The sequence below is a fragment of the Hirundo rustica genome, chromosome 14 (assembly GCF_015227805.2).
Source record: "Hirundo rustica isolate bHirRus1 chromosome 14, bHirRus1.pri.v3, whole genome shotgun sequence".
NCBI classification, from domain to species: domain Eukaryota; kingdom Metazoa; phylum Chordata; class Aves; order Passeriformes; family Hirundinidae; genus Hirundo; species Hirundo rustica.
In genome coordinates this window covers 14,854,224-14,879,707 of record NC_053463.1, presented here as the reverse complement: position 1 = coordinate 14,879,707, position 25,484 = coordinate 14,854,224, and the positions used below count along the sequence as shown (strand labels likewise).

The following is a 25,484-nucleotide window of genomic DNA, read 5'->3' as shown; positions in this document are numbered from 1 at the left end:
AATGATGTCTCGTGTGGCAAAGGACTCCTCACAGATTGACAGTGGCACCAGTATCCCCACTGGGGACTGGATCTTTAAGGTCTTTTCCAACCCAAACCGTTCCATGGCTCTACTCCCCCACAATTTCTGCTGTCTGATAAAGAAGGTTACAGGCTGTGTGTGATAGAGATAAAAGTTCAATGTCAAGCGGGTACACCGGTCTATCACACATTCAAGTTCCAGAACAATGTGTTCCTAAGGTCTGTAAAATCTTTAATAAAACTCTCCTTCCTCCTCAGAAACTTGATCCTTATTGACTTAGACTCTGACCATTTTCCTATAGCTCACACCAGCTAATTTTTAGTGAGACTTTAAGGGCATTAATTTTCCCCCAGAATGAGTATTTAAGTCATAATTTCATAAATAAGAACTTGGTATGACTTCATGGCACAGACAAGGGCAGGATGCGTACCCAAGTGAGGTGAGGATACTCCTGAGTACCCTGACGTGGGTAAAAGCCAACACTGGCTGTGCAGACCTTGTGCTGCACTGACACAGCGGCTCCTGGGGCTGGACCAGCACCTCTAACATGGTGTTACCCTCCACAGAAACACGCAGGTCCCTGTGTCTGGCTAAAAATGGGATTTCTGCCTAAACTGAACTCCAGCGTGCAGCTTAAGTGCTTCTCAGGTCACTGCAGTGTAACAGCTCAGTGCAGGTCAGCTCATCAAATCCCAGCTGCACGTGCAGCTCTCCTGCCCCTGCAAACAGCTCATTAATTACAGATCACACATCATCATCTCAGTGCCAGGTGACAGCAAACCAGACTGGCACCAGCCAGACACTGGAAATGTCAGAGAGAAGGGAAATAACTGGGACAGAAGAGCTCTCTGGGTGCCTGTGCTCCTGACCTGCACAGGGAGAGCTGAAGCTGCTCCTGCTGCACGAATTCTCTCAGCAGCAGCCAAAGCCTGACCCTGTCCTGGAGGAAATTTCTGCCCTCTGTGCTTCACCTCAGAGAATGTCAAATACAGGTTCTGCCCCCACCTCTGCATACATGAACTGAGGGCCTGGTGAGCTCATGGCAGAAATCAGTGCTGATTCACATTTTTAAACAGATGTTCATCGTCCCAGGGCATCAATTGTCCTTCATGCTGTGCTGTTTGTTTGGACTAAATGTCAGCATCCATAGTTCCTGGAAACTTGTGAAAGGCTGGAGCTTGTTGTCCAAACACCCTTAAAATTCCACTTCTTTGAATGCCCCATTCTTGGCAGTTATTTTTTCTTAGTCAATTTTGCTTTTCTGCTCAGAGTTGATTGACATGATTTCAGGCTTGGAACTTGGGCTGGCAAGAGGAGGACAATCTGTGGTGCGGGACAACTAATAAAATTATCACTGATATTTAGTAAACTAAATGTGAATCCAAACACTTCACCAAAAACTGTACTAAAACCTGAGCAAAACACAAGCACAAATCTTGAACCACTGGCTTTACACCCAACACCAAACTTCCTTTGGACATTGTGCTCCTGCCTTCCTGGTATTTGTTTCTGGGCACCTCCTTCACTTCCATTCTTGCTACTTCTTTATTTTGAGTCATAGTATTTCAATAACAATTTATAATAACGGCTAGAGGTAAAACTATTTTCTACTTACCCGAAAGCATCTCTGTAAGATACAATAAATAACAGGCAACTTTTAACAGGTATTTTTACAAAGAATAAACCATTCCTAAATCATCCTTTTCTTACTTATTTCCAGTAGAACCAAACTTTTTCTCTTAAAATATTTGTTTATTTTGTGCTATATTCAGGGTACCTGCAGATCATATTGAAGGACAGCTTTGATACCCTCCCTCCTCTTCCTCCAGGTTAGCAAGATGTTAAACGTGCAACCTTTCAACCTCCCACTTTCTCCCACTCACAGATAACCTTTTCTATTAAACAGAAGACTTTTTCCTAGGAAAACCTTTTTCTTCCTCTGTGCCTCTTGAGAAGCATTATCAAGTTGCTGTGGAAAGCAAACGAAACGAAATGAAACCAAAAGTCAATCAGAATTCATGCCAAACACTGCAGTTAGTGTTAAAACTGGGCCCATTTTGGTTTTTTTTATGGTTATTCTGTTGAAGGTGCAGCATTCACTCCAATGGCAAATACTCCAAACCTCTCACAGAAAACAACCACTAACTACTCCTGTAAAAAACAGCTTCACTCTGACAACTTGCAAAGAGAGTCTAAGTTCATAAAACTCTTTATTCCCACTGTATGTTAAAGTGTTGATAGAAAAACTTAGGTTTAAACAAACTGCAGATATCTTTCCATAGATTGAACTCCACAGCAAGGAATAACTTTAACCTCTTTGTCCTTCCCAAATCTGTAAAAATGGCAACGAGGTCAGGCCCCTCACCCACAACACTGTACATGAACATATTTTATTTACTTAGTATAAACCTCTGTCGGTATCTGAAATATAGAGGGATGAGTGAAGGAAATCAATTATTCACCTTTAGACCCCCCTCTCTCTGGAAAACACACTTTGAGAAGGAGCTGACGGGTTATAAAAACTCCAAGGTGCTGACCTGTAGTGCTGTGGAGCTTCACACCAGTGAGGCATCACCTCCCAGCTCCACCTCACGACGTGGGAGGACACAGAAAATCAATCTAAACCCAGAAAACCTGGGCTCGTAGAATTCTGTTTGCTGTCAGTAAAATCCTATTACCTTTCACACGATGGTACCTGGAGATGTCAGGGAGAAAGGGCAAATAAACCAGATTTGTAGCATTTTATTGAACAGCAGAAAGTGCAGCTTTTGTTCATCGTGCTGCTGGATGTAAGGTCAATTTGTACAGGTGTGAATAAACTTTTGCATGTTCTCCACATAATAGCTGCTGTTCTGAAAACAACTCAAGCAATGGTGTCACAGCCATGGACATCACCCAGGGAAGATTGAGGACACAGAGCAGTGCTGGGAGCAGCAGAGGGATTGAGGACTGGAAATCCAGCCACACAGTAAACTGTCAGTGGCTATTTTGTGCTGAGCCATCTGTTGCCTTGGCTACGCTGCCAGTGAGGGTTTAGGATGTCTGGAGTGTGTCTGTACAAGCTCCAGGAAACCATAACTCTGCTCTTTGGGAAGAACAGACCCTGACTGCGTTACACATGGGAGCTGCAGGTGGCCTTCACACACGTGTCACTTCCCAGGAGCAAGCTTTGTCCCCAGGGAACATCCAGCTCCCTTCGACCTCTGCAGCCGGAGGTTTCTGTTCCAGATCCCGGTGGACACATCCTGCAGTGTTTTCCTCAAATGTTATTCCTGTATCTCTATCACAAGTAACTTATCGGAGCCCAAGGGGGGTGTTGTTCATATTCTCCATCAGTGCCTTTCCTTAGAGTGGATGGTGCTCTAAAATAGAATATTTGTGTGTAGATAAAAATATTTTCAGTTGAGGAGTGGTCTTGTAAAAATTGATCACAGATCTGCTGCTGAAGGTTTGAAATACTGCTCCACAGACTGCTTTCCATCTTCCAGAACTTTGGAAATGCGCTGAAAAAAACACCAAAACAAGATTTTCCTATGTTAAAATTGATTCTGTGCTGGATCCACTAATATGTGTATTCATTACTTGTGCCTTTAAGCTGTAGCTAGAGAAAAAATACATTGACCAAATCCTGCATGTTTTGAATTAATTTCTCTATTCTGCAAAACCTTAACCCTGTATTTAAACCTATCCACATGATTCTAAACATGTTATGAAGCACCTCACAACTGGATTTTTACCTGTAGTTAGTCCTTTTTCTGCCATGTAAGAAAGAACATTCAATCCTCTGTATTTTATATGCTATATAAGTTTAAATATGAGTGGACGAAATAGCACTGAAAAGCTGCTACTCCTGGGCCTGAAACAAGCAAATGTGTGATAAATTGAATGTAAGTGAAATACTACAGACTTCACATTAATAGGCAATTCTTGTTCCTACCAGAAAAATGTGATTATGAGCACATTTAACTGAAGGTTTTCCTAAGCGTTGCTATATGGTCCCTGAAGGCATTATCTTTTTTTTTTTTTTTTTTTTTTTTTAAGGAAACCTGAAAACACTGCAGAAAGTAATGAATACAAATGAAACCTATTACCTAGGAAAAAAGAAAGCAAAAACAACCCCTCGCACTGAAAGATCAGAAAAGTTGGCCTGCAAAATATAACAAAATATTGCAGAATACTTATGCAGTAATTCATATTGGTAGCTACCCACGTCTGCATTAAATGTCTCCCTACCACTACCTTCAAAGTAGGAAACCTTCCCATTCTGTGTCTGAAAAGCTGCTTTGGATTTTATATCTATATCTATATCTATATGTAGGTATGTATGTATATGTATATATATGTATATACACGTGTATATATATGTGTATATATATGTTTTTGTTTTTTCTGCCAAACACTACGTGAAATGAAATCGTTTTAACTTTGTGAAAATTTCGGACATCAGTGAAAGGTCCCTCACTTTAAAGGAAGGCAGCCGGCTTTAAGCAGGAGTGAGGACTCCAGCGGGAGCGGATTTCCACGCTGCACTCAGTATCTGCACCGAGCATCTTCGGCAGGTGCCGCGCTCAGCCCGCTCCCACCCCATGCCATCCCATGCCATCCCATGCCATCCCATCCCGTCCCGTCCCGTCCCGTCCCGTCCCATCCCATCCCATCCCGGCCCGATCCCGCCGGCCATCGCCGCTCTCTCCCTCCCTCGCTCCCTCCCCGCGGTACCGGCTCTCCGCGGGCTGCCCGCGCCCTCTCGCGGGGCGGGAGCCGAGCTGCACACGCAGCTGCAGCCCTGCATCCTTCCAGTCCTCCATCCCTGCATCCTTCCAGTCCTCCATCCCTACATCCCTGCATTTCTTCATCTTTCCATCCCTGCATCCCTGCACCCTCCATCCCTGTAACCCTCCATCCCTCCATTCCCTTCATCCCTGCATCCTTGCATTCCTTCATAATTCCATTCCTTCATCCTTCCAGCCCTGCACCACTGCATCTTTCCATCCCTCCATCCTTCCAGCCCTGCACCCCCACACACCTGCACCCCTCCATCCCTCTACATCTGCACCCCTCCATCCCTCCATCCTTCCAGCCCTGCACCCCTGCATCCCTCCATCCCTCTACACCTGCATGACTCCATCCTTCCAGCCCTCCATCCCAAAATCCCTCTCACTGGAAGTGTGGCCACAGCCAGCTTTGCTTCCACCCTGCTCTCTGACAAAAGCATCAAGGAAGAAAAGCAGAGTTTGTCTTATGAGCCTATGTGCCTCAAAAATACTTAATTTTCATAGCACAGAATTTTTGAGCGTGTAACCCTTCCTTTTTCACCCCACAAACACACAGGACCTACCTTTGTTTTAAATAACTGGTTCACTCTCTTTTTTTTTAAGGTTTTCTTGTCACCATCTGAGGTGGAAGGAAACACTGGCTGGCTCAGCCTGTGTGAGGCAATTGTTTCATCGGGTGCCACAGGGCTGACAGACAGAGTTAATCCTTAGAATGGAAAAAAAATATTGGTTACACAAAACAGAATAAAAAAAGGAGAGTCAGACTGTAAGACAAAGCAGAACTCAAAATTATGAACTACTGCAATGACTAGAAAAAATGGAAACATTTTAAATCTAACTATAAACTTAGAATAAAATATTAAACGATAAGGAAACAATAAACCTCATTACAATGAAATTGAGCAGTGAAAAATAAGAACCAATCTGGCCAAAGAATTAAAAATAGATGGACAGATGACAAAGAAGTGGGCCATGGCAGTCTGTTGTGTTGTGTTAAATATCTGTTACAAGCATCTGGAAAGAGAGGGGCAGCGAGAGGGACAGATGCAATGCAGGCTCAGAAATGGGATGTCCTATGGAACAAGGGGTAAGAGAGACTGACACTGGGCTGTTCTCTCTGTGTGCCCCAGCCTGGAGATGAGCTCCAGCTTCAGTCTTGCTTTTCTGCCTCCTGTGGTGAGGCAATCTATAGGATTCCTCTCTGGTTTCAAAAGCAGAAGTTGAAATCCTGTTATGGGGCAGCCTTTAGGGATATTCATCCCCCAAAGCACACCACGGAGCATTTCCCCGTTTCCCACACTGCCCTTGGCTGTGAGCCCTGGTTTCTGCTCCTCAGACCCTACTGAGCAGGGAAGCTGAATAAACCCTGTCTCTTTCTAGGCAGCAGGAATGCTCACACTGTACTCAAGTGAAATTTGGAGCCGCAGGAGTAACAGTTTCAGAATTTGCATTTTGGTACAAGGTACTGCGGTGTTAACAAGCATTTGGAGCAGTCCAGCCTCACATGCACAGAACACTCTTCAGTTATAACTTTTGTCCCAGTGGATTTCACAAGGGTGGAGAGAGCTGCCAGCCCTGCTTGGAGCAAACCCTCCACTGCTGTTTTCTCAACATCCTAATAAAGTTCAGAACTCTCACCCTAGGGAACGAACCTTACCTGGGATAGTTGGCATAGAACGACTGACAGTGCTCATCTGCTTCAGGACAGAAGTTTTCTGAGGTGCCACCACATGTTCTGAGAGGTTGGTGTCACTCATGAACTCATATTTCCTTGACAGCTGTTAAATAAAAAAGCCCCAGCATTAATGGTGAACTGAGAGTCTGGTTCATGTATCATATTATGTACAATCTAAAACTATGTAATAATTTTGCAGATAATTCATAGTTAGATAAAACCTTTTCATTCTACATAGAAATAAAGAATTCTAAGAAAAGTTACAGAAGTAATCTGTGATCTGAAATCTGAATTTCTGCCCTATTTTTTTTGCAAAATACCATCAGACAACTCTGGGTGTGATCTGCAAAGTGAAATGAAGTTTTGAACACATTTTTCCCTATTTCATTAACATGCCCAGCTCGGCTGCTGCAAAGCCTTGTCACTGCCTTTTTGAAGCAGAAGAAAATCCTCTAACTCAATACACGGTGGGATCCCCAGTTTGGTGTGTGTGTTATCTAATTTCATCAAAAGCAAAAGGTGTTACTTGGTTTTGTATATCAGTGCTTCCCAAAGCATGACTTGTGCTTTCTCTCTCTTTTGCATAAGGACACGCAGTGTAAGACAGTCACAATCATCCGTGAGTTTCTCTGTGCCTCCCCAAACAGTCTTGGCTTTCTACTCCATTCATTTCACCTTTGACGATTCCTTCAAATGTTTTTGATCAGATTATTTATGCTCCCTCCATGTAATTCAACAATCTGTTATTGCCTGGCTTTTTAATTTAGATGGGGCTTGTGTATCCAGAGGACTCAGAGGACTACACACTAAAATAAAATTCTCCTGAGAATTAAACTCTAGAAAAAAGGCCCAGTGTAAGTTCCATAAGTCACTGTAATGATGCAGCCCTCGGGTGATCTATGGAGCGAGAGATGCCAGTGCTTCCAAACTTCGGTCTGGCACCATTTAAGGAGCACTGTTTGCAATCTTGCACTTTGCTAACAGCTGCATGTTCCATAACAAGGTACAAAACGTACAGGGCTCATCACTTTTGAAATAGCCCTGACTGCGAGGAGCTGCCATGAAATGTCAGCACAGTCAATTGCCTCTCCTCAGGAAAGCAGCTTAACCCTCCCCACACAGTGCTCCTCTCTGAGCTAACCAGGCTTCAGAACCCGCAGCCTCGGAGCTCTGCTATCTGTCACCAGAAGCCAGGAGAGATGATCTGATTTTCTCACTGATTTGTGTCCTCCACGGCATCTTGCGTGTTTCATTCACGGCAGGGCAGATCATCTCTGCATCCTGCATCCTTCCCTTCATGACAGCTGGGGTTCTCTGGGATGTATTTTTCTTTTTCTAAGGACAGGAGTAATGTCCTCTTTTTCGGGGATTATAAAACACTACTCTAGATCAGTAACATACACATTTCATGTCAGAGATAGAAATATCAGCTGCTGCCTTCTCATCAGCAAACACCACGCTGCTTCTTTTTGGTCTTTTTTTGGACCGTCTCATCTTGACTTCAGGATGAGGATTATTTTGCGGAGCAATCTCCTCTGATTCTGCTTTTCCTTGCTTTGGCAGCACTGCTTCCAGATCAAAGCTGCAGGGGCAAAAGAAAGAAAGTACAAGTTGCTGAGTGATATTTTAAAGCTGCTGGAATTCTGATGTCATTTCCCCATGAAATATAAATGCAGGTCATTCTTTCCTTCTACTTTCTAGGCAGCCTTGCAAACTGCTGGCAAAAAGTATCTGATGTGCTTCAGCAGCTGGCAACTGGAGACACAAATAAGATGCCTTCAGGCGGTGTGACACCATCTTGAAATGTAGCAAAGAACATAAAATATTAAAACGAGTTCAAACCCCTGCTTAAAGATTTGTGCATCAGCTTAAGAACTCCTAAAGTAAACAGAGTAGAGCTCACATGGCAAGTTGACGTGTGGTGATGGTGGTGCTGAAAGCAAGACATGCTGCTGTGGTTGTACAAGAGCCAAAGTGGAACAGAGTACTGGTATCTGTTGGCATGTTTTCCATGCATTCTCCTCTTTATTTCACCATGTTGGACAAGAATGCACATACCCAGAGATTAATCCCCTTTCCACCTTCTCTCTTCCTCTAATTTAAAAATTGGGCTACTTTTCCTTTAAAAAAATACCCCATGAAATTGGTGCTGGCTTTACTCCCTTCTCAACCTTCAGAGGTTGGGGTCTGAACTTAGTTACAACATAAAAACTGATAAATCAAGAAGTGTGGTGACTCTGTTGACCTGTGCTTCCTAGAAACAAATTAGGATCCTAAGTACTAAGAGCAGGTGCACGATGCCATTGCTTCAGTGGTCCTGTCAGAGGTGTCCTGTTGTACTGCAGCACACAAATGATGTTTGTCTGCTCCACCCTTCAGGAGAGGAAGCTGGAGGACAGCAGGAGCAGCCTCAGGAATCTCAGAATAGAACAAGGGGTGTCAGAAGAACCAACCTTTCCACATAAACCACTGGAATTTTTCAAAGTGAACTACTCAAAAAGGGAGATCAGATGTTTAAAAAATAATCAAACACTGCTCAACAAGTTCAGTTTTATATATACCTTGCTTGGGAAGAAGTTCTGTGTGCCTAAGAGATAATTTATAAAGTGGACAAAACAATTTGTGGATGAAAAAGCTATACCCATAATTGTTCTCTCAAATTTAAAAGCCTTTTTGTTTTCCAGTATTGCAATTAAAACACATTAGGCAAAGCATTTTACATTACTACAGGCTTTACTAAAATCTTCCACCTCCTTTTCAAGTTTGTAAAGGCTGTTCCTTTCCTATTCACATTTTACAAAGAAAAGGATACTAATCAAGTTAGAAGCCGTATAAAAAGAAACTTGTAAAAAACCTCAAATTTTGGTAAATTTTTAAAAAGTGATTTCATTTTTAAAATACTTATTTTCTGAGAATGAAATGCCCTTTTTTTTTTTTTTTTTTTTTTTTTTTTTTTTTTTTTTTTTTCCAATGAGAGTTGAACACATTTTGTCTGTTAAGATTGAAACTCTGCAGTTTTCAGCCTGGAGGAAGTGATAACTACAGTTAAAAATAATGTTGGTATAATTTGAAAAGGCTGCTGGTGGTCATCATTCCTTTTTAAAAATCTTTTTTTTTTTCCACCTCATAAAACTGATTAAAAAACAGGACTGAAAAAGGATTTGTACTGTCTTTATAACCAACCTTTCTGAAGCAAGTTTTTTGGGAGTGCTGCAGTCGGAACCGATGGAGCTCATGGAGATGAAGGATAACTGGCGGTAGGATTTCAGCATCGACCTCGGCCGCCCGACCCTCTTGTCATCAAACTCTGGCTACAGGATGAAAAAAGAGAAACACATCCTGTCAAACCACTCTGCATCCTCAATTCGTCCTTCTCACACCACGCCTTGAAGGCTGTGCAGATGTTTAACGCTTGGCATGAAAAAAGTTGTCTGCTCCCGTTAATTACTGTGATTTATCCTGTGTCTGGATGAGTTCTTACTCTTCAGACCTCCCAAACTCAATTCACAAAGTACATTCTCTGTGAAATTTTAAACAGATTGGGTTTTTTAAGTGCTGGTCCCTCGGAGTGCTGGAGGGTTCATGCAAGAGGCAAGATTTCTGATAGCGGATTACAGCCTCTGTTATTGCAATTATTATTGCAATTACATGATTTCAAATAAATTACTGCAATTACAGCCTCTATTATTGCAAAATAAAAACCATATTCAGATAGATATATAGAATGTTCACCATACAGGTGTATAATACAGCACATATCCAAAATTCAAGTAAGGAACTTGCTACTTTTCCCCCTGTAATGGAAGAAACAAATCCTATTATAAAATCACCAATGCTGAAAGCAACAATATAAAATAATTTCCAAAGTAACTGTCATTTAATCACAAAAACCAGGCCAAGTCATTCTTGCTAGCCTGTACAACTCAGATAGAATATTTTATTCGAGAATTGTCTGGAGAATTTGTGTTCGGAAGTTATCCTTCAATTCCCAGATATTTCAGTTTGTTCTCAACTAATATTTATAGTATTATACACATGACAGATTTTACTTCACAACACAGCTGGAAGTGGCTGGCACAGGGAGACATCAATTGCAGATCAAAGCCCTAAACCACTAAGAAAAATTACAAAGAGAACAAACATAAGAACTTGCTTTTACTTCCCCAATAAGTCTTGCAACTTTAAGTCGTAATAAAATACACTCAATCTTCCAGAATGAGGAACATTTGATGTGTCAGAGGATTGGATCAGCTCTTGGATGATACAACTCAGATCCTACAACCTTTAGTTCACAAGAAAATCCATAAGCAAAAAAAATAGCATGTTTTTGTTTAGAACAAGATGTGTATTAAATAAAGAGAATTTAGGGTAGCGGTTAAAAGGAGAATAATACCAATTCTCTGGCTCCATATTGTTTTTCCACTTTAACTTTTAAGTGCATGAAACATTCCTCCATCCGGTCATGGAAAGGACGAAGATTATTAGAAACTCTTCTTTCATGAATTTTAATTCCAGCCCCTAGGAAAGGTATCTTAGGAGAAACAAAAGAAAAAAAAAAAAGGTGAGACTTTTCAAGTGGGTCCAACAACCTCTCTGGCTCTGTTTGAATTATCAGGGAAATCAACTGCAAAACTCTTCCTGTGACTGACGGGTGGATTTGCCCATTGATCTCAGCTTGGAGCAGCAAATACAAGATGGAAAAGGCTCATGAAAAATGGGTTTTCCCAGTAAATTTCCGAAAAACCTTGGCTGCCTCACAGAGGCTATGTTCTCTCTCTTCTATGTATTTTAATGTTATGAGATTTTAGCAAAATACTTTTAACTCCCATTCTACCACTAACCTTTTCTAACTGCTTTACTTCAGCTTTTAATGCTTTTGCATTTATATCTGGGATTTTTGTGAAATCCACTTAGAGTCCACACTTCCTTTTTATGTCCAGACTCAATAAATACTGTGGACATTGGTCCACCCTTTGTGTTGATCATGTTTTATGGAAGTGCAATTGCAATATAGCTTTTATAATCGTGGGATTAAAGCCCATCTGTTACTGACAGATCTGTTTGTCCCCCTTGGAGGGATTTGCAGGGATAGGTAGGAAGTAGCCCTTATTTCCTGTTGCCAGATGACATTGTGGTCAGTCAATCCCACTGAATTCACGGAGTGATTCTGATGGCCAGAAAACAACAGCACACACAGCTGTGGTGGGCAGGGACACAGGAGAAACTGTGAAGGTACCACTCAAAAAACCAAACTGGGATGAGTCATAATGAAACAGGAAGAAACTTCAAGAACATTAAGAAAACAGTACAAACAAGTCCATTAAAGCTATTTGGAAGATTCATTTGACGGCTGAGAGAGGAATAAACAGTACATTTTTGCTGTTTCTCATCTGTGAGAGAGAGAAAGGACCATAGAATCATGGAATAGTCTGGGTTGGAAGTGACCTTTAAAGGTCTTCCAGTCCAACCCCTTGCCACAGACAGGGCCATCTTCAATTCCATCCGGCTGTTCAGAGCCAACCTGACCTTGGATATTTCCAGGAATGTTTTAGTAAGTTCAGAGAATGAGACATGGAACATGAGGAGAAACAACTTGAGCCATTCATTCATTTCTGACAGTAAAATCCCAGATGAACCCTCACTATTTCTTACTATCTCTCTATCTATCTATTGATAGCAATGAGTTCTATTTTGGACTGGTTAATGGAAATAGAATGGATAATTTCTGAGGTCATGGTTTTTTCTGCTCCATTATCATTAGCAGGTCAACAGAAAGAGCCATTTTCCCTTGAATCTCAGCAAAAGTAGAGGTTTTTTCTGCTACCACCTTCCATAGGTACATTTTCCTCCTTGAGAACAAAAGGGTTCTGCAGGCTGGATTTCTTATCGTATATACACTGTATATAAAATAATGAATAGTAAACTCAAATGACCTTAGTGCTGCCAGCATAGGGAGAATACTCAGTTCTCCTCTGGAGATACAACTTAAAAATATTTCCTAATAATCTTCCATGCTATTTGCCCCACAGAAGACACATAGCAGCAGTCTTGAAGAGTCCCTGAGCATGAAAATAACTCCTGGGTGCAGCAAACACTCCATTAATATTTCTAGTAGGGAAAAAAAAATCCTCCAGAAAAAAAGAAATACTCTAGGAAAGAGTTGTTTCCCAAGAGAGTTCCTGTTATTTGCCAACCCCAGAAATTCATGAAGTCATTATGACCTTTGTCATGCTCTCAGTTTTCTTTGCAGGAATACAACCCAAGTTGGAAATCCTGGCCCTTTTAAGCATATAGATGATGCATTCTACAAAATACCTTTCAGGGGTTAAAAAAACCCTGGAAATGACACAATCATCTCAATGCTGCATTCTCCTGCTAGACAGGAATGGAACAAAGGAACCCCTGGTGAAACCTCAGTGGTGGCTGTCAGTGAGAAATTACCTGCCAAGCAATCAGATCTTTGAGTCTGTTCAGTTTTTCTGTGTCCTCTGGATGGTGTCTGATGTATTCTTCTGTAAAGAAAGCCTTAGACAAAAAAAAAAAAAAAAAATGCAGTCCATCATTTTGACAGGTAAAGAAATCAAGCGTTAATCCACACAGCTGGATGGTGACGGTGACACTGCTCATCAAAGAGGAGACACATGCTTGGAACTGAGCCAGGTGCTGCTGGTGATAATTCCTCCCCCTGTCAGTTGGGAGCTGAGGTGCACTTTGTAAAAAGATGCATTTGGTCTTCATCCAGCACTTCTGACTTTGAGACCCTTATTATGAAACCTAATTATTTTTTCTCTAATTAAGTTTAAAGTGAATCTAAAAAGGCACAGATTTGGAGTATCACGATTTACATCAACTGGTAACTTCAGTTAATTTTGGATTGCTTTCAAAGACAGAGGTGACCAGGAAAGGAGGATTTGAGGATCCCTTAACTGATGGAATGATGGCTTCCCTATTCCCCATCCCCACTGCACTGCCACTTCAACAAAGGATGTAGGAGGATTATGAGATGATGCAACTGAAAATGTTCTTTGCAGTGACTGAAAAGCTCCTACCTTCTCATATTTAGCAAAGCCACCCATAACAGCTGGATCAACAATTCCATTCAGAAGCATGGAAAGTGGATTAATAGGGAGGTTCTCATCATTCTGGTACTGGTTAATCATCATCAAAATCTTTTCATTTGTCGTGGACATAGTCTCAATAGCATTCTCTAAAGGACTAATTGTGCACTGTAAAGAAACAAAAGACTTGTAAGGTTCATAAAGACATAAACAGCTCTTTTTGGTTTTTTAACTCACATATGTGAGCAACAGCTTTGCAATTCAGCAAACCCACACAGGCTTGTTCATTTCTGAAACTATAAATCAGGCACAAGATACATTGACCTGCTCACAGTGCTGAACAACATTCAAGTATTGAGCAGTGGAAAGATTAAATGTAAATTATACTGCGTTTGTATGTACAAAAAGAAGTAACCGTAGCCTCATGTGATAATTTTGTAAACTGGTTTGTACATGAGGATTCAACAGCTACAAGTTGGAGGGACCCTGAGCATGTTAACACTCACGTGTGATATGGAGACCACCTCAAACCAGCGCAGGATTCCTGGAAGTTTGTAGGCTGTGACAAATGATGTCCTCTCAATCCACATAGACTATAAATAATCAGGAGAAAATGATACTTCAGGATTGAAACTTTAATCTTTCTTGCTTTCTGAGATGTCAGAGTGAAATGGATGTAGATGGAAAACGTGCATATCTTTGTATGAAAAGACACTACAAACTCACTCTAGAACAGCAACTTGAACAAATAATTTTCCTGATTTCAGATTAGGTCATCTTCAGGCACAAAGCCTACACAAAGCAGGGGAAAAACAAGTTACCTTTGAATCTTTAATCTGTACTCCGATTTTTGTCATTATAGATGGAATGGCTGTCATTAAACAATGCACTCTCTAAAGGTATTTCTGCAATTAAAAGCAGTAATAGCCCTATAAAAACTTGCCAGCATTTTGTCTTTGGTTTTGGTCCTCTCATTTTTCTTTTCTGAACAAGACTGGCTGTTGGTATTTTAGAATAGTTTGGAATAGCCACTGTTCCATTTACCCTGCTGCTCCTTGTTTCACTATCAGCTGATGGAAACTGCCAGTACTGTTAAATACCACAATAGCTGAATGAGGACACTCCAGCTGTCCCAGTTCCCACCTCTTTGAAGGAAACAGGCATCTTATCTATTGTCCTTAGCAATGAAAACATCAACAATTTAGTTCTTGTAATTCATAAATGGGCCCCAAACTCTCTAGTTTGCAAAGGCAGCCAAGGTGCATCCTGAGTCTTGACAATACGTTCTGGGATGTCAGGGTGGAGTTTGTATCTGAAGTGTTGCTTTAACAGCAGGTAGGAAGCTCTTACATGGAAGTGTTGACTCTGCTAATCAGCACACACATAACAGAAATTGTGCATTTTGCAAAGAAATGGCTTTTCCCAGCAGTATGCCAAGAGCACAGCTTTAGCCAAAAGGCTTGGATGGGATGCTTTTCAAAACAAACCATAAAATACCAGATACCTGTAAAATGAAAATACAGACACTTTACCACATTTTTATGCTTAACACTGAAAAGTAATTTATGGTGGTGTAGATTTCTTAGAATATTTGAAGAGTGAAGGCCATTCCTCAGCATTCCACCATTAGGTATGTGAGTAAAAGCGACACAGGCAGTTCTCTCACGAGGTGAGATTTCACAGGACTTATGAAAGCAGACAACGCTCACCTCATTGCCAGGCTGGCTGCTGATGGAAGTGCTGCAAACTACAAGCAGCAAAGCATTTGATATTTATTTACAAGTCACCTTGTTTCCTAATGAAACTCTGCACCAGAAAAAGTTGCTGCTGAACACAAGCATGCAGAACATGTTTGACTGCACAATGTTTACCTGCAGCTGGAACAGTGATGTATAATTAAGTACACAGGAGTCATGCTGAAATAGAGAAGCCTTGCATTTGGTTTTTTTGAACCAAATCTAAGGTGTTTGTAATGAGTAATCTGAGCCTAAGAAAAGAGCTAGGATCAAAATTCAGTCACAGTTACCAGAACTACATCCATCACCTTGTCATTAATTTACTTACAGCAAATTCATTTTCAGGGTCAACAGATCCTTTTCTGACTGGTCTTGAATAGTGGAACAGCTGCACGTTGTTTGACTTATAAAAGCTGAAAGATTTAAAAATGACTATTGTAAAATACAGAAACCAGAAATTAATGGATCTTGTTATCACAGAGAGATATTTCATTTTGAATAGCTGAGTTTTTAATTAAAAGTAAATTTACTGCTCAGAGAAAAAGGACTTTACTGGAAAATCAGACGGCAACTACTTTTTCTACAAATCAGTCGACACATGGTATTTTACAAGTATTACACTTCAACTTGTGACTGGATGTATTTCCCAGGTATAAAAATTCCAGAACTTCCAGATTGACATTCAAATCTACAGGAGGACTAGAAGAGATGTTTCCTCTCGTATCTTGCTGTGGCATGTGCCCTGCTTGCCAGCTTTATCCTGATTTATGAAAGGAGTCTCTTTCACTCAAAAGAACTGACTGAGCAGAGCAGATATTTTCACCTGGAGTGGAACATGACACATAACAGTTTAATCTTGCCCAACAATCCTGCTCACAGTGCTGAACAGCATTCAACAAATCAAACAGCTGAAGGCATTAATAATGATTTCTTGAGACGGATAATAGTACGCATGTAAGTGCTTGGAGGGGAGTACACCAATGTAAAGAATGCTTTGCAAATTTATGGTATGGTCTGTTCTATTCAGCTGTTTCTTTCTCCATCACTGTGAGCACATCTTTCCACTAAACTCACAACCACTTGGCTTTTAGCACCGGGGCTGCAGAGTTTTGGCTAAGCATTTTGCTGTCCACAGGAAAATCTCTTCTTTGGGTTTTTAGTATTTGTTTTAAAGGTAAATTAAATTTAAACCCTTGTTAAGTAAAAGCTAATTTTACAGAAAAACAAAAATCTCAGAAATCTCTTCCAGTAAAACTGAAGCATGTTTTAAAAGTCCAGAAAAAAAATGGAGAAGCCCCAAACATCTGAGTTAAGCAAACATGGTGTGTTAGTTCATAGGAAGCTATGATTTCTGATCCAAAAGGAAAGATTTTCTTCATCAGTAAAGAAAAGTAACTGGAAAATCCTCCCACACCAAGTCAGATCCCTTTATGCAGCTCCATCTGAAAGGAGAGTTATTTCGAAGCTCTTTGATGGAATAAATGCGTTGCCATCACCTAATGCAACAAACAATTAAATGTCCAATAAAGTAAACTCATAAAAGTAAATCTTTAAGCCCTGATGTAGTCAGCAGTTTGGTTGAATTCTGCAGCTGAGACAAACCATTAGAGAATCTCCCCTATGAGCAGAGATTGTACTTCACGTGTAACGCTTTGCTACATAAACTGAAGCAGTTTGAAGTGTGGCTGGCTCTACACTGAAATCTGCTCCAGCAGGACCACATTTATAATCTGCCTTTCAGGTACTGATTTTAAAATCAATCAGGTTGAAATCAGAACCACAATTTTTTGTGACTTTTTGGGTTGGGTTGTTTTTCGGTCTGTGTTTGTTTATTTTAAAATCCTGTCATGCAAGACCTGTGCTCAGATCTTCATTATTTACTTTGGTGTATGTGGGGAGGTGTTTCTTATTTTTCCACTCTGAGTCAGTTGCTATTTCAGTAAAGATTCCATGGAGAGGGCTGCACACCAAGGGTGTTTGGAAGCAGCTCTTGGCCAGTTCTCAAAATACTTTGGTATATACAGTTTGTTCTCAAAATACTTGGGTCAATTAATTTCCTTTATTCCTTTACAAAACCCAGAGTCCATGACAACAGCAGAAACCATTTTGTCACTGTGTATTCTGCACTGGACCTGACAAAATATAACAAGATCCTGCCATTCGAGAGCCTTCATTCAACTACTCTCACATTGCCAGTCACCTCCAAGAGCTCTCTCCACCACTTGTCTGAGAAGTTTTGTTGAGAACTCAATAACTTGGACGCAGGGCACAGATTCCACCTCCCTGCCCTGCACCCATGAGATATTTCTTCAGTGGTAGATGGGCAGAGGCTCTCTCATGGAGGTCCTGGGGAATATCCAGGACAGATGGGATGGAGCTCTGGGCGATGTCCCTGGGGGATTGGACTGGGCGGCCTGTCAAGGTGCCTTCCCTCATAAACTGTTCTCTCATTCTGTGAGCACATAAGTCAATAAATTAAGACAACAAAATCTCCAAGATTCATTGGCAAGTGACTGAATTCACAAAATAATTGTTAGTTTAGGAATATGGATGGATTTTCGTTATACTATCTACCACAGAAATTCACTTACTTTATGATTTGATCAGGCACTGCCTTATTTTTGAATCTAGGCTGTTCCTCCAGGACTGGCTGCACTGTAAAACATTGGATATCTGCAATTGTGAAAGTTAAGGGCATGTTATTAACTTTTAGTATGAAATAACGTGGGCTGCAGGAGGGAAAAAAAAAAAAAAAAAAAAAAAAAAGAAAGAAAGAAAGACATTTTCTGATGAAAAATCTGAAGTGTTCAGGGTTTAATTTCTGGAGTTTCCTTGGCCAAAAAGGAAAAAAATCTGCCAGTAGTAACCAGTGAATACATATTAATTCCAAACTGCATATTTTTATTATTTCCCGAGCCTGGATATCTGCAGCTGAATTTATCACACTGACTCATTCATTAAATTTTTAAGCTCAGGCAACTTACAAAAATAACATCAACCACATCTGATGTTAACAGTTTCACTGTGTAGCTCTAGGCGTGCATAAAGACATGATGGTTAACATTTCATTTTGAAATCTGTAACTGAACAGCCCTTTTTCTTGAGATTTCCTTTCTCTATAGAAGTGCTGTTTTTAAAATTGGAATGCTGTATTTGTAAGTAAATATATCACATCCTTACATATTTCAGTATGTTTGAAACTCATGCCCTCTGGTTAGATCCTTGTGCAGAAGTGCAGAAGTAGTGCCTAGCTCCTGCTCTTTGCAAATAGATGAACAAATTCTACCTTAAGGACTGAAACGTGTTCTCCAAAAAAATTAATTAGTTAAGAGACAAGACAGACTTGGGAGAGCATGGCTTTCAAGCTTAATGTACTATTTTAGACAAGCCTGTAATACTCCCACTTCAGTCCCAACAGTGTGAAAAGAAAGTATTCCCTTTCTCCTCCAGAATGTTCCACCAGAACAGACTCAAGGGAGTGTGTGAAGTGTTACAACATTACCTGGAAAATTAAAAAAGGAAAATCAGCGAGCAAAAACAGATGTCTGATACAATGAGGTGATCTCATATCTGCTCAGTCATTAATGACTCAAATTAGAAGAAAAAATTAATCAGAGTTATTCTAACCAAGACAAATCGAGGCCATTCTAAAAGCTGATTAACAACGATTGTAAGTTAATTTTCCTAGGAAAACTTCTGAGGGACGTGGGACATGTTTATGTTGCCAAGAAATGGAGGTGATGCCAAAGTGTGCTGCCAGCCAGAGCAGTGCTCAAGGAAGACATGAATTTAATATCAAGATACAACATCAATAAATGTGAGGTAACAGAAAATTTGCTGCTTTAAACTGAGTCTCTTCAAGTGTGTGACACTGGTTTTGCCATTTGAAGAAAATAAAGCTAAACCACGTATGAACTGCGATGACTTTTCTTCCCTGAAGGGCTGTCAAGTCCTAGCACAGGCTGCCCAGGGAAGAGGTTGAGTCACCGTCCCTGGAGGGGTTTAAGAGACATGTAGATGTAGCACTTGGGAACATGGGTGAACAAGGCTTGTGGCTGGACTCAACCTTAAAGGTTTTTTCCAACCTAAATGTTCCCATGACGAATGAAAGAGACAGACTCCTCAGAACTGCCAGCAAAACAGGAGCTCTCAGGAACAAACCAGAAAAGACATGGAGGACATGTAAGCAAAACTGCAAACTGAGCTGCCATGTCAGTAAACTTCCAACCTATTCAGGAAATTATTGTTTCACAGAGATGAACTCATGCTAAGAACAAGGTTTCCCAACCCTCCTTCCCTCTGCAATCTCCCACATGTCCAAGGATACGTTGACCAGGAGAATTTCTCACATCCTCTCCGGGCGCTGCGGTCGTGTTCATCTTCTCAGCGCTGGGAAACTGGCTCATCAGCTGGGCCTGGAAATCCTCCCTCCTCTCATACTCCTTGCCACGGTAGATGAACACTTTGTTCTGCAGGAGATGAGGAGTTACTGCCTGGGCAGGGCGGTGCTGAGGCAGAAGCGGCAGTTTCGTGGTGATCAGCACAAAGACACAGCAGTGTCCAGGTTTGGGAATGGCTGTTTCTCTTTCCTGAGTATTAATCAGCTCTGAAGCCAAACACCATTTTGACCAGATACTGGAGAGCAGCACTGACTCTCCAGAGGTTCTGGACTCAAAGTTCTGTTATTCAGAAACAATAACACTGGTTTAACACCAGCATATCATTTCACCATTTTCCCAACATTTTCAAGGCAGCTTTGGCCTTTAAACTTGGGAAGCATTGCTTTCCAAGTGTGAAGAAAGCCTCCCTGTTAATTGCTATATAAGAGAGGTTTTTAGTAGTAAGAAACATCAAATATTTAGTTTATTTTTATGCTCTGCTGTGATTACAACAATGACCTTTTAAAAAACGACGGTACAATCCAGTTGTGCAGCGCTTCCCCAGTTTCTCGGGTTTCTTTGAAAAACCAGACCCCTTGGAGTCTGGATTTCCCTCATTGTAGTCAAAACCAGATAAAAAATAAAAGAAAAGAGAGTAGATTCAGCATATTTGAATAAAACCAATCCAAACCTACCATAATTGTCCTAAAGTAGGAATTGTTGCCGTTCAGGAACAAACTTAGAGCAGTACAAGACAGTTGGTATGAGCAGGTCAGCTCAGAGCATATTAGAGGTCAAAAAAGGAATTTGGACATTAATCGTGAGGAAAACAGGAAAGCAAAAGAATGAAAAAAGATGGAAGAGTAAGAATTAATCAAGTTTACCCTTAGAAATGTTGGGAATCCTTGGCCATAATATCCAACAGCAAAATAGTCTGGTTTAGGCCTGAGAATTTTCATGATGTTTTCATAGAACTTTGCTTGCTGGATCTGAAAGCAAAACCAACAGTAATTACTTGTGTTTGGGGGTTTCATCCATGCATTTTTAACATCTACTACACATTCAAGAGCTATCAGCTATCAGCTGATGAGCTACAGCAATAATCAGCTTTCACACAGGATGCTGCAGGGGAGCATTAAACACTGTTTACATTTATACGCAAATATAATACACAGTGAAATGGGTATGGCTTCAGCTTTAATATTTGACCTCAGAATTGGGCTTACCCTTAACTTAGGAGAAAAGCAAACACCAAAGTCATCCCTGGCCACTGATAACATTACTGAAATCATACATTTGGAAAAACTCCCTGCCTCAAATATTTTCCCAGGTATGGGATCAACGCCAATTTTTACTGTAGCCTCGTATTAAGGGCACACACCGTGTGAAGGGCTTAGAACAAGTTCTTCCATAAAATACCAAGTGTCACTTAGGTGTTATGTCTGTGAGAACACAGCACTGCAGCTTAAACTGGCTTTAAAAATGTATTTTGTTTCATGATAAAAACAAAGCAAAAGAAGCTTTCTTAGTACACAGCACCATTCAAGAACATCATGATTTGATTCCCAAAGTTTTTTTTGAGGAAGATTCAGGGATATCTATTGAATGAGCCCTAAACATTTGTTAAAAATCATACAAATATGAAATATTGGGAGTAGGAAAAAAAAAGTTTGTAGGGGGTGGGATCCTTTTTGGATTCATTAAATTTCAATAAAAACAAATAACTGAGTATTTTATTTTCCTTCAAAATTTTTTTTTCTAGCCTTTGGACCTCTTTCCAATTCCTAGTGCTGCAATACTTCCACTGTCCTGATTAGGACAGAATTATTCAGGCTTTTCAAGATCCAAGCTGCTAAAATTTAAAGAAAATTTTAGGGAGAAAAGTTCATCCAGGTGTTCTTTCTATCCTAGGGCAGTACAGAGGCTTCAAAACGTGGCCTTTAAATTTCCCTAGGCAAGAACATGTTTATTTCATCTACAGACATTTTAAAATACCTCATTAAACAGATGTTCATGCAACTTTAACCAATAGTTGTTTATGAACTTCTACTTTACCACTGGATTGCTACAGTGAAACAGGGACTCTTCAACAAATGAATTAAAAATCCATTTTAGACCACAAGCTCATAGGCAGCTCTGCTGTTTGATAGCTGGAAAGCACTAATTTCTGTGACTGCAATAATTGGAAGCTCTGCATAAAATCTTACCAAGTTTTGACTAAGAAGTTCGTAGTCAAACACCTCCTTTTCATATTGCTCTGCAAGTTCTTTGCATAAAGATAGGGCTTCTTCCCACATCTGCAATGCAACCACACATTCAAAAAGTAAATCCAGTACCAACAAACAAGTGTTCCATGCATCAGAGTTTAACTGCAGTTTCATTGATTATGCTGTCTTTAAAGTGCAGTTATTTATTAACTGCAGATTTAGTGTGGAAGGCTCAGGACAAACATAAACTTAAGGTAGGCAGATTAATGTTAAAAAATAAAAGTGTTTTATGATTCATTACAGGGAGGAATAAGTAAACCTTCTTTATTTGTAGAGTAACCTTTTTAAAAAAATCATCTAACCTTTCAGATACCAAAAAAAAAAAAAAAAAAGAGTAAATGATTGAGGTGATAGCATTCAGAACACACTCCAAAGACAGAGCAGTTTATGAGGGGATTGACACGTGCCTGTCCTTAAAACACACACCATTTAACAAAACACCCTGCAGCATCCATAATCACAGGGACCCTTGTCCATGACAGCTCTCCTTAAATTTCCACTTGCCCAGAGTAGCAGCTTCCTTCCTTCCACACAACTTAACAGCTGCCTGTGACAATGAGTGTCACTGGAAGACCAGGATTGCTTTTCTCTTCTTCTGTGGGCACTTCACAAAAGTGGTCTTAAAGCAGGAGCAAACTCCCTCTCGTGAGGATAACTCTCAAATTCCGTCTCCTCACCTACTCAGAACAGAAGAGACAAAGAATTCCCTGCTGCAGAGAGGACACTGCCAGTTGCCCATCAGGCCATCCTCACGTGCTGCCAGGTGCTCTCTGGCCAGGTGTCCCTGACCCTGGCAGCTGAGTGCTGCAGATCAGGAGCCCTGAGGGTTCGGCTCTCCTGGGACAGTGGGTGGGCACTGCTGCAGGGCAGTTACTGCAGATGCCAACACAAAACCTGGGAAGCTGAAACTTTCTGCCTTGTGAATTATAGGAAGAGCTTCTTTTGCAAGAAGCAGAAGGAATGAATTCCCTTCCCCTCTGGTACCTTTGGCTATGGCTGAACAAGACATAATGACTTGAAGGTCCTGTTGGTCATGGGATTAATTATCTGGCACTGCAGAGTTTCCCTCTGCTTTCTAGTCCTTTGCTTTATTTCCAAAATTCTCAGCTCTAATGCCATTGCACTGACAGGTTATTTTATTAACTTATTTTTTTTCTTAAATTGAACTAAGCTGAGGTACTGAGCATCAATCTATTACATTTTAAGTTCAGGATACAATTCTCAGTCCTCTCTCAAACAAATATGTCTATTTTGAACCACCTGGATTTTTTTGAACTGAGGGCCGAGTGGTTTAGAAATGGAATCTGTGTAGTCCACACTCATTTCTTTGTAAGGGGAAATAGATTCAACATTTTTATTGTATTTTGTTGGTGCCTGACAGAGATGCTTGTGACGATGTGCTGAGATGTTAGCCCTCTTTCCCTGTGAATGAGGTCATGGAAAGAACATATTCCTATGGAGCAGATATGCTCTGGGAATAAGCCTCCAGGACACAGTTTTTACTTGACCCACATTTCAAAGCAGCTTTTCCTCACAATGTTTTGTACAGGGCGCATTCATTAAACACGACTATTCAGGGTAGCACAGCAGAGAGATTTGGAGGAGGAGAAGTCTCCAGACCCACCTTTCCTTTGTCAAAGTATTCTATGATCTTTTCATACAGATTCTCTTTCAGGTGTCTGTAGGTCTGTGAGTACTGGAACTCTGTTGACATGACTTGGGGTGCACATTGCTCATCCGACCACTGAGAATGAGAACAAATCAAAAAGGATTTTCAAGTTCAGTGTTTCACATTAAAATCCCCCCTCCCACAAGGTCTGGTCCCCTGGGATCTTCTAAATGTTTTCTTCCCGACTCTTTTTTACCCATCCACAGATAAACTGGGATTGCATTCACTGCCTCCTCAGATAAATGCTATGTGATAACCAGCAATAGATATTTAAAAAATACTTTAAAATGTTATACCTGACCATCCTTGCCCCACTTACAAATTTTGTATAAAAATCTATGTGAGAAAATTAGTTCCTTTTTTTTAGTGGTGTAAACTTGACTGACTTGATTTAGGGTTTTTTTGTATTAAAATATTTCATATACTATTATCTTTGTCTATTCCAATACAGACAATATATCTCATATTTGTAAGATCATAAAAAATCAAAATTAAGTTTAAGCAAAATAGGACAAATTTATGTAATTCTGCACTAAAGTAAATTCCATAAGAAATATCAGATTTTTGCTGAAGAACATTTAAATTTGGAATGTTCCCTTGTAATGGAAATTGATCTTACTGACCATTTTAATTGATACTGTTCATTACACTGGTAATGAACAATAGTTATAGTGAAAGATAATTAATTAGCAGCTACAACAGAAAGCCAACATAACATGGTTATGTAATCCATATTATCTAAAATTAAATGTTAGAGGTCCCCTTGTGATAGCTGGAACTGTGTTTTATTTTCATAACTGTTATATTTAAGATAGTAAGAAATTACCAAAGTGAAAACTACTTTTGTACACAATATTCTCACTGTAAAGGAAAACTATTTTTTTCTACCATATTTAGTTTCAGCAATATATGGGTTTTAATCACCTACTGAAAATATAATTTCAACAACTAATGCTAACTTTGTACCATCTACTGCAGTATTTCTAACTAGAAACTTGAATACCCCTGAGGAAAATAACTCAGAGATTAGGACATTCACTTAAGAATATAAAATTGAAAACTGCAAAAGTTTAATTATATATTGAGTTTAGAAAATCTAACCTTCAGGAGCCACGTATGGAGTAGAAGGGTATATGCTGCTTCTGTGTAATTCTCACAATCTAAATGAAGATCTCTCAATTTATACAAATACCTGATAGAGGAGAGAGCAAGGATTAGAACTGGAGACTGACACGACTGGAATTCTGAGCGTCAGAACGTTCCGGATAACAGGAATCTCCGTGGATGTCGCGCTGTGACTCCCCAAAGACTCCTCAAGGACACTGAGCGGTGTGTAAGCGTTTGTTCACCCTTTGCTGTGTTCTTTTTGTGCGCTGAAACGTTGCGCGGGAGAGGAGGAGAAAGAGCGGCGCTCCTCCCGTGAGCCGTGGCCAGCTCCTCTCAGAGAGCGGGATTGCTGCACCCAAGGTCTGAGAGAGCTCTCCAGGGCCACCATTCCTGCAGGGCTCCTCACCTTGCCGTGCCCTGCAGCACCTCTCACCACCAGGCACGCCTTCATCACTCACACAGGTGCGACCACAGCAGATACCAGGAGGATGCAGAGAGCGGAAAGCACCAGCCCAGAAAGGCAAAGCAGTCCCTGTTCCACCCAGGAGGGGCTGGGGGCAGAAGAGTTGTTCTGAGTTGAATGTTCTCCTCGATCCCTACGGCAGCATTGCTGCTTCCAGCACGGTCACTGCCCACCGTGGGGATCAAGGTGCATCTACAGCAGCCAGGAAGAAAATTGCATCCCTTCCTCTAACTCACACCAGGAGCTTTGAGACACAGGAGCTCTGACACCTTGCCGTGGCAGTCCAAGGCACTCCCATTCCCAGCTGCCAGCCCAACAGAAAGTTTCCCCCTCA

At 40.7% G+C, this 25,484-nt stretch overlaps 1 protein-coding gene across 1 annotated transcript in view; it reads right to left on the bottom strand.

The window, feature by feature from the left end:
• Positions 1-2,506: 2,506 nt before the first annotated feature.
• The window catches only part of DOCK2 (dedicator of cytokinesis 2), a 155,436-nt gene continuing 132,458 nt past the window's right edge, over positions 2,507-25,484 (bottom strand). The window contains 16 exon segments of the mRNA XM_058422522.1: positions 2,507-3,524; positions 5,360-5,502; positions 6,454-6,574; positions 7,873-8,053; positions 9,655-9,782; positions 10,865-11,002; positions 12,913-12,996; positions 13,521-13,697; positions 14,036-14,122; positions 15,594-15,678; positions 17,857-17,938; positions 19,593-19,734; positions 20,529-20,633; positions 21,852-21,941; positions 23,536-23,655; positions 24,682-24,772. Of these exon segments, the coding sequence (XP_058278505.1) occupies positions 3,450-3,524; positions 5,360-5,502; positions 6,454-6,574; positions 7,873-8,053; positions 9,655-9,782; positions 10,865-11,002; positions 12,913-12,996; positions 13,521-13,697; positions 14,036-14,122; positions 15,594-15,678; positions 17,857-17,938; positions 19,593-19,734; positions 20,529-20,633; positions 21,852-21,941; positions 23,536-23,655; positions 24,682-24,772 (1,849 nt within the window). The 3' untranslated portion in view covers positions 2,507-3,449.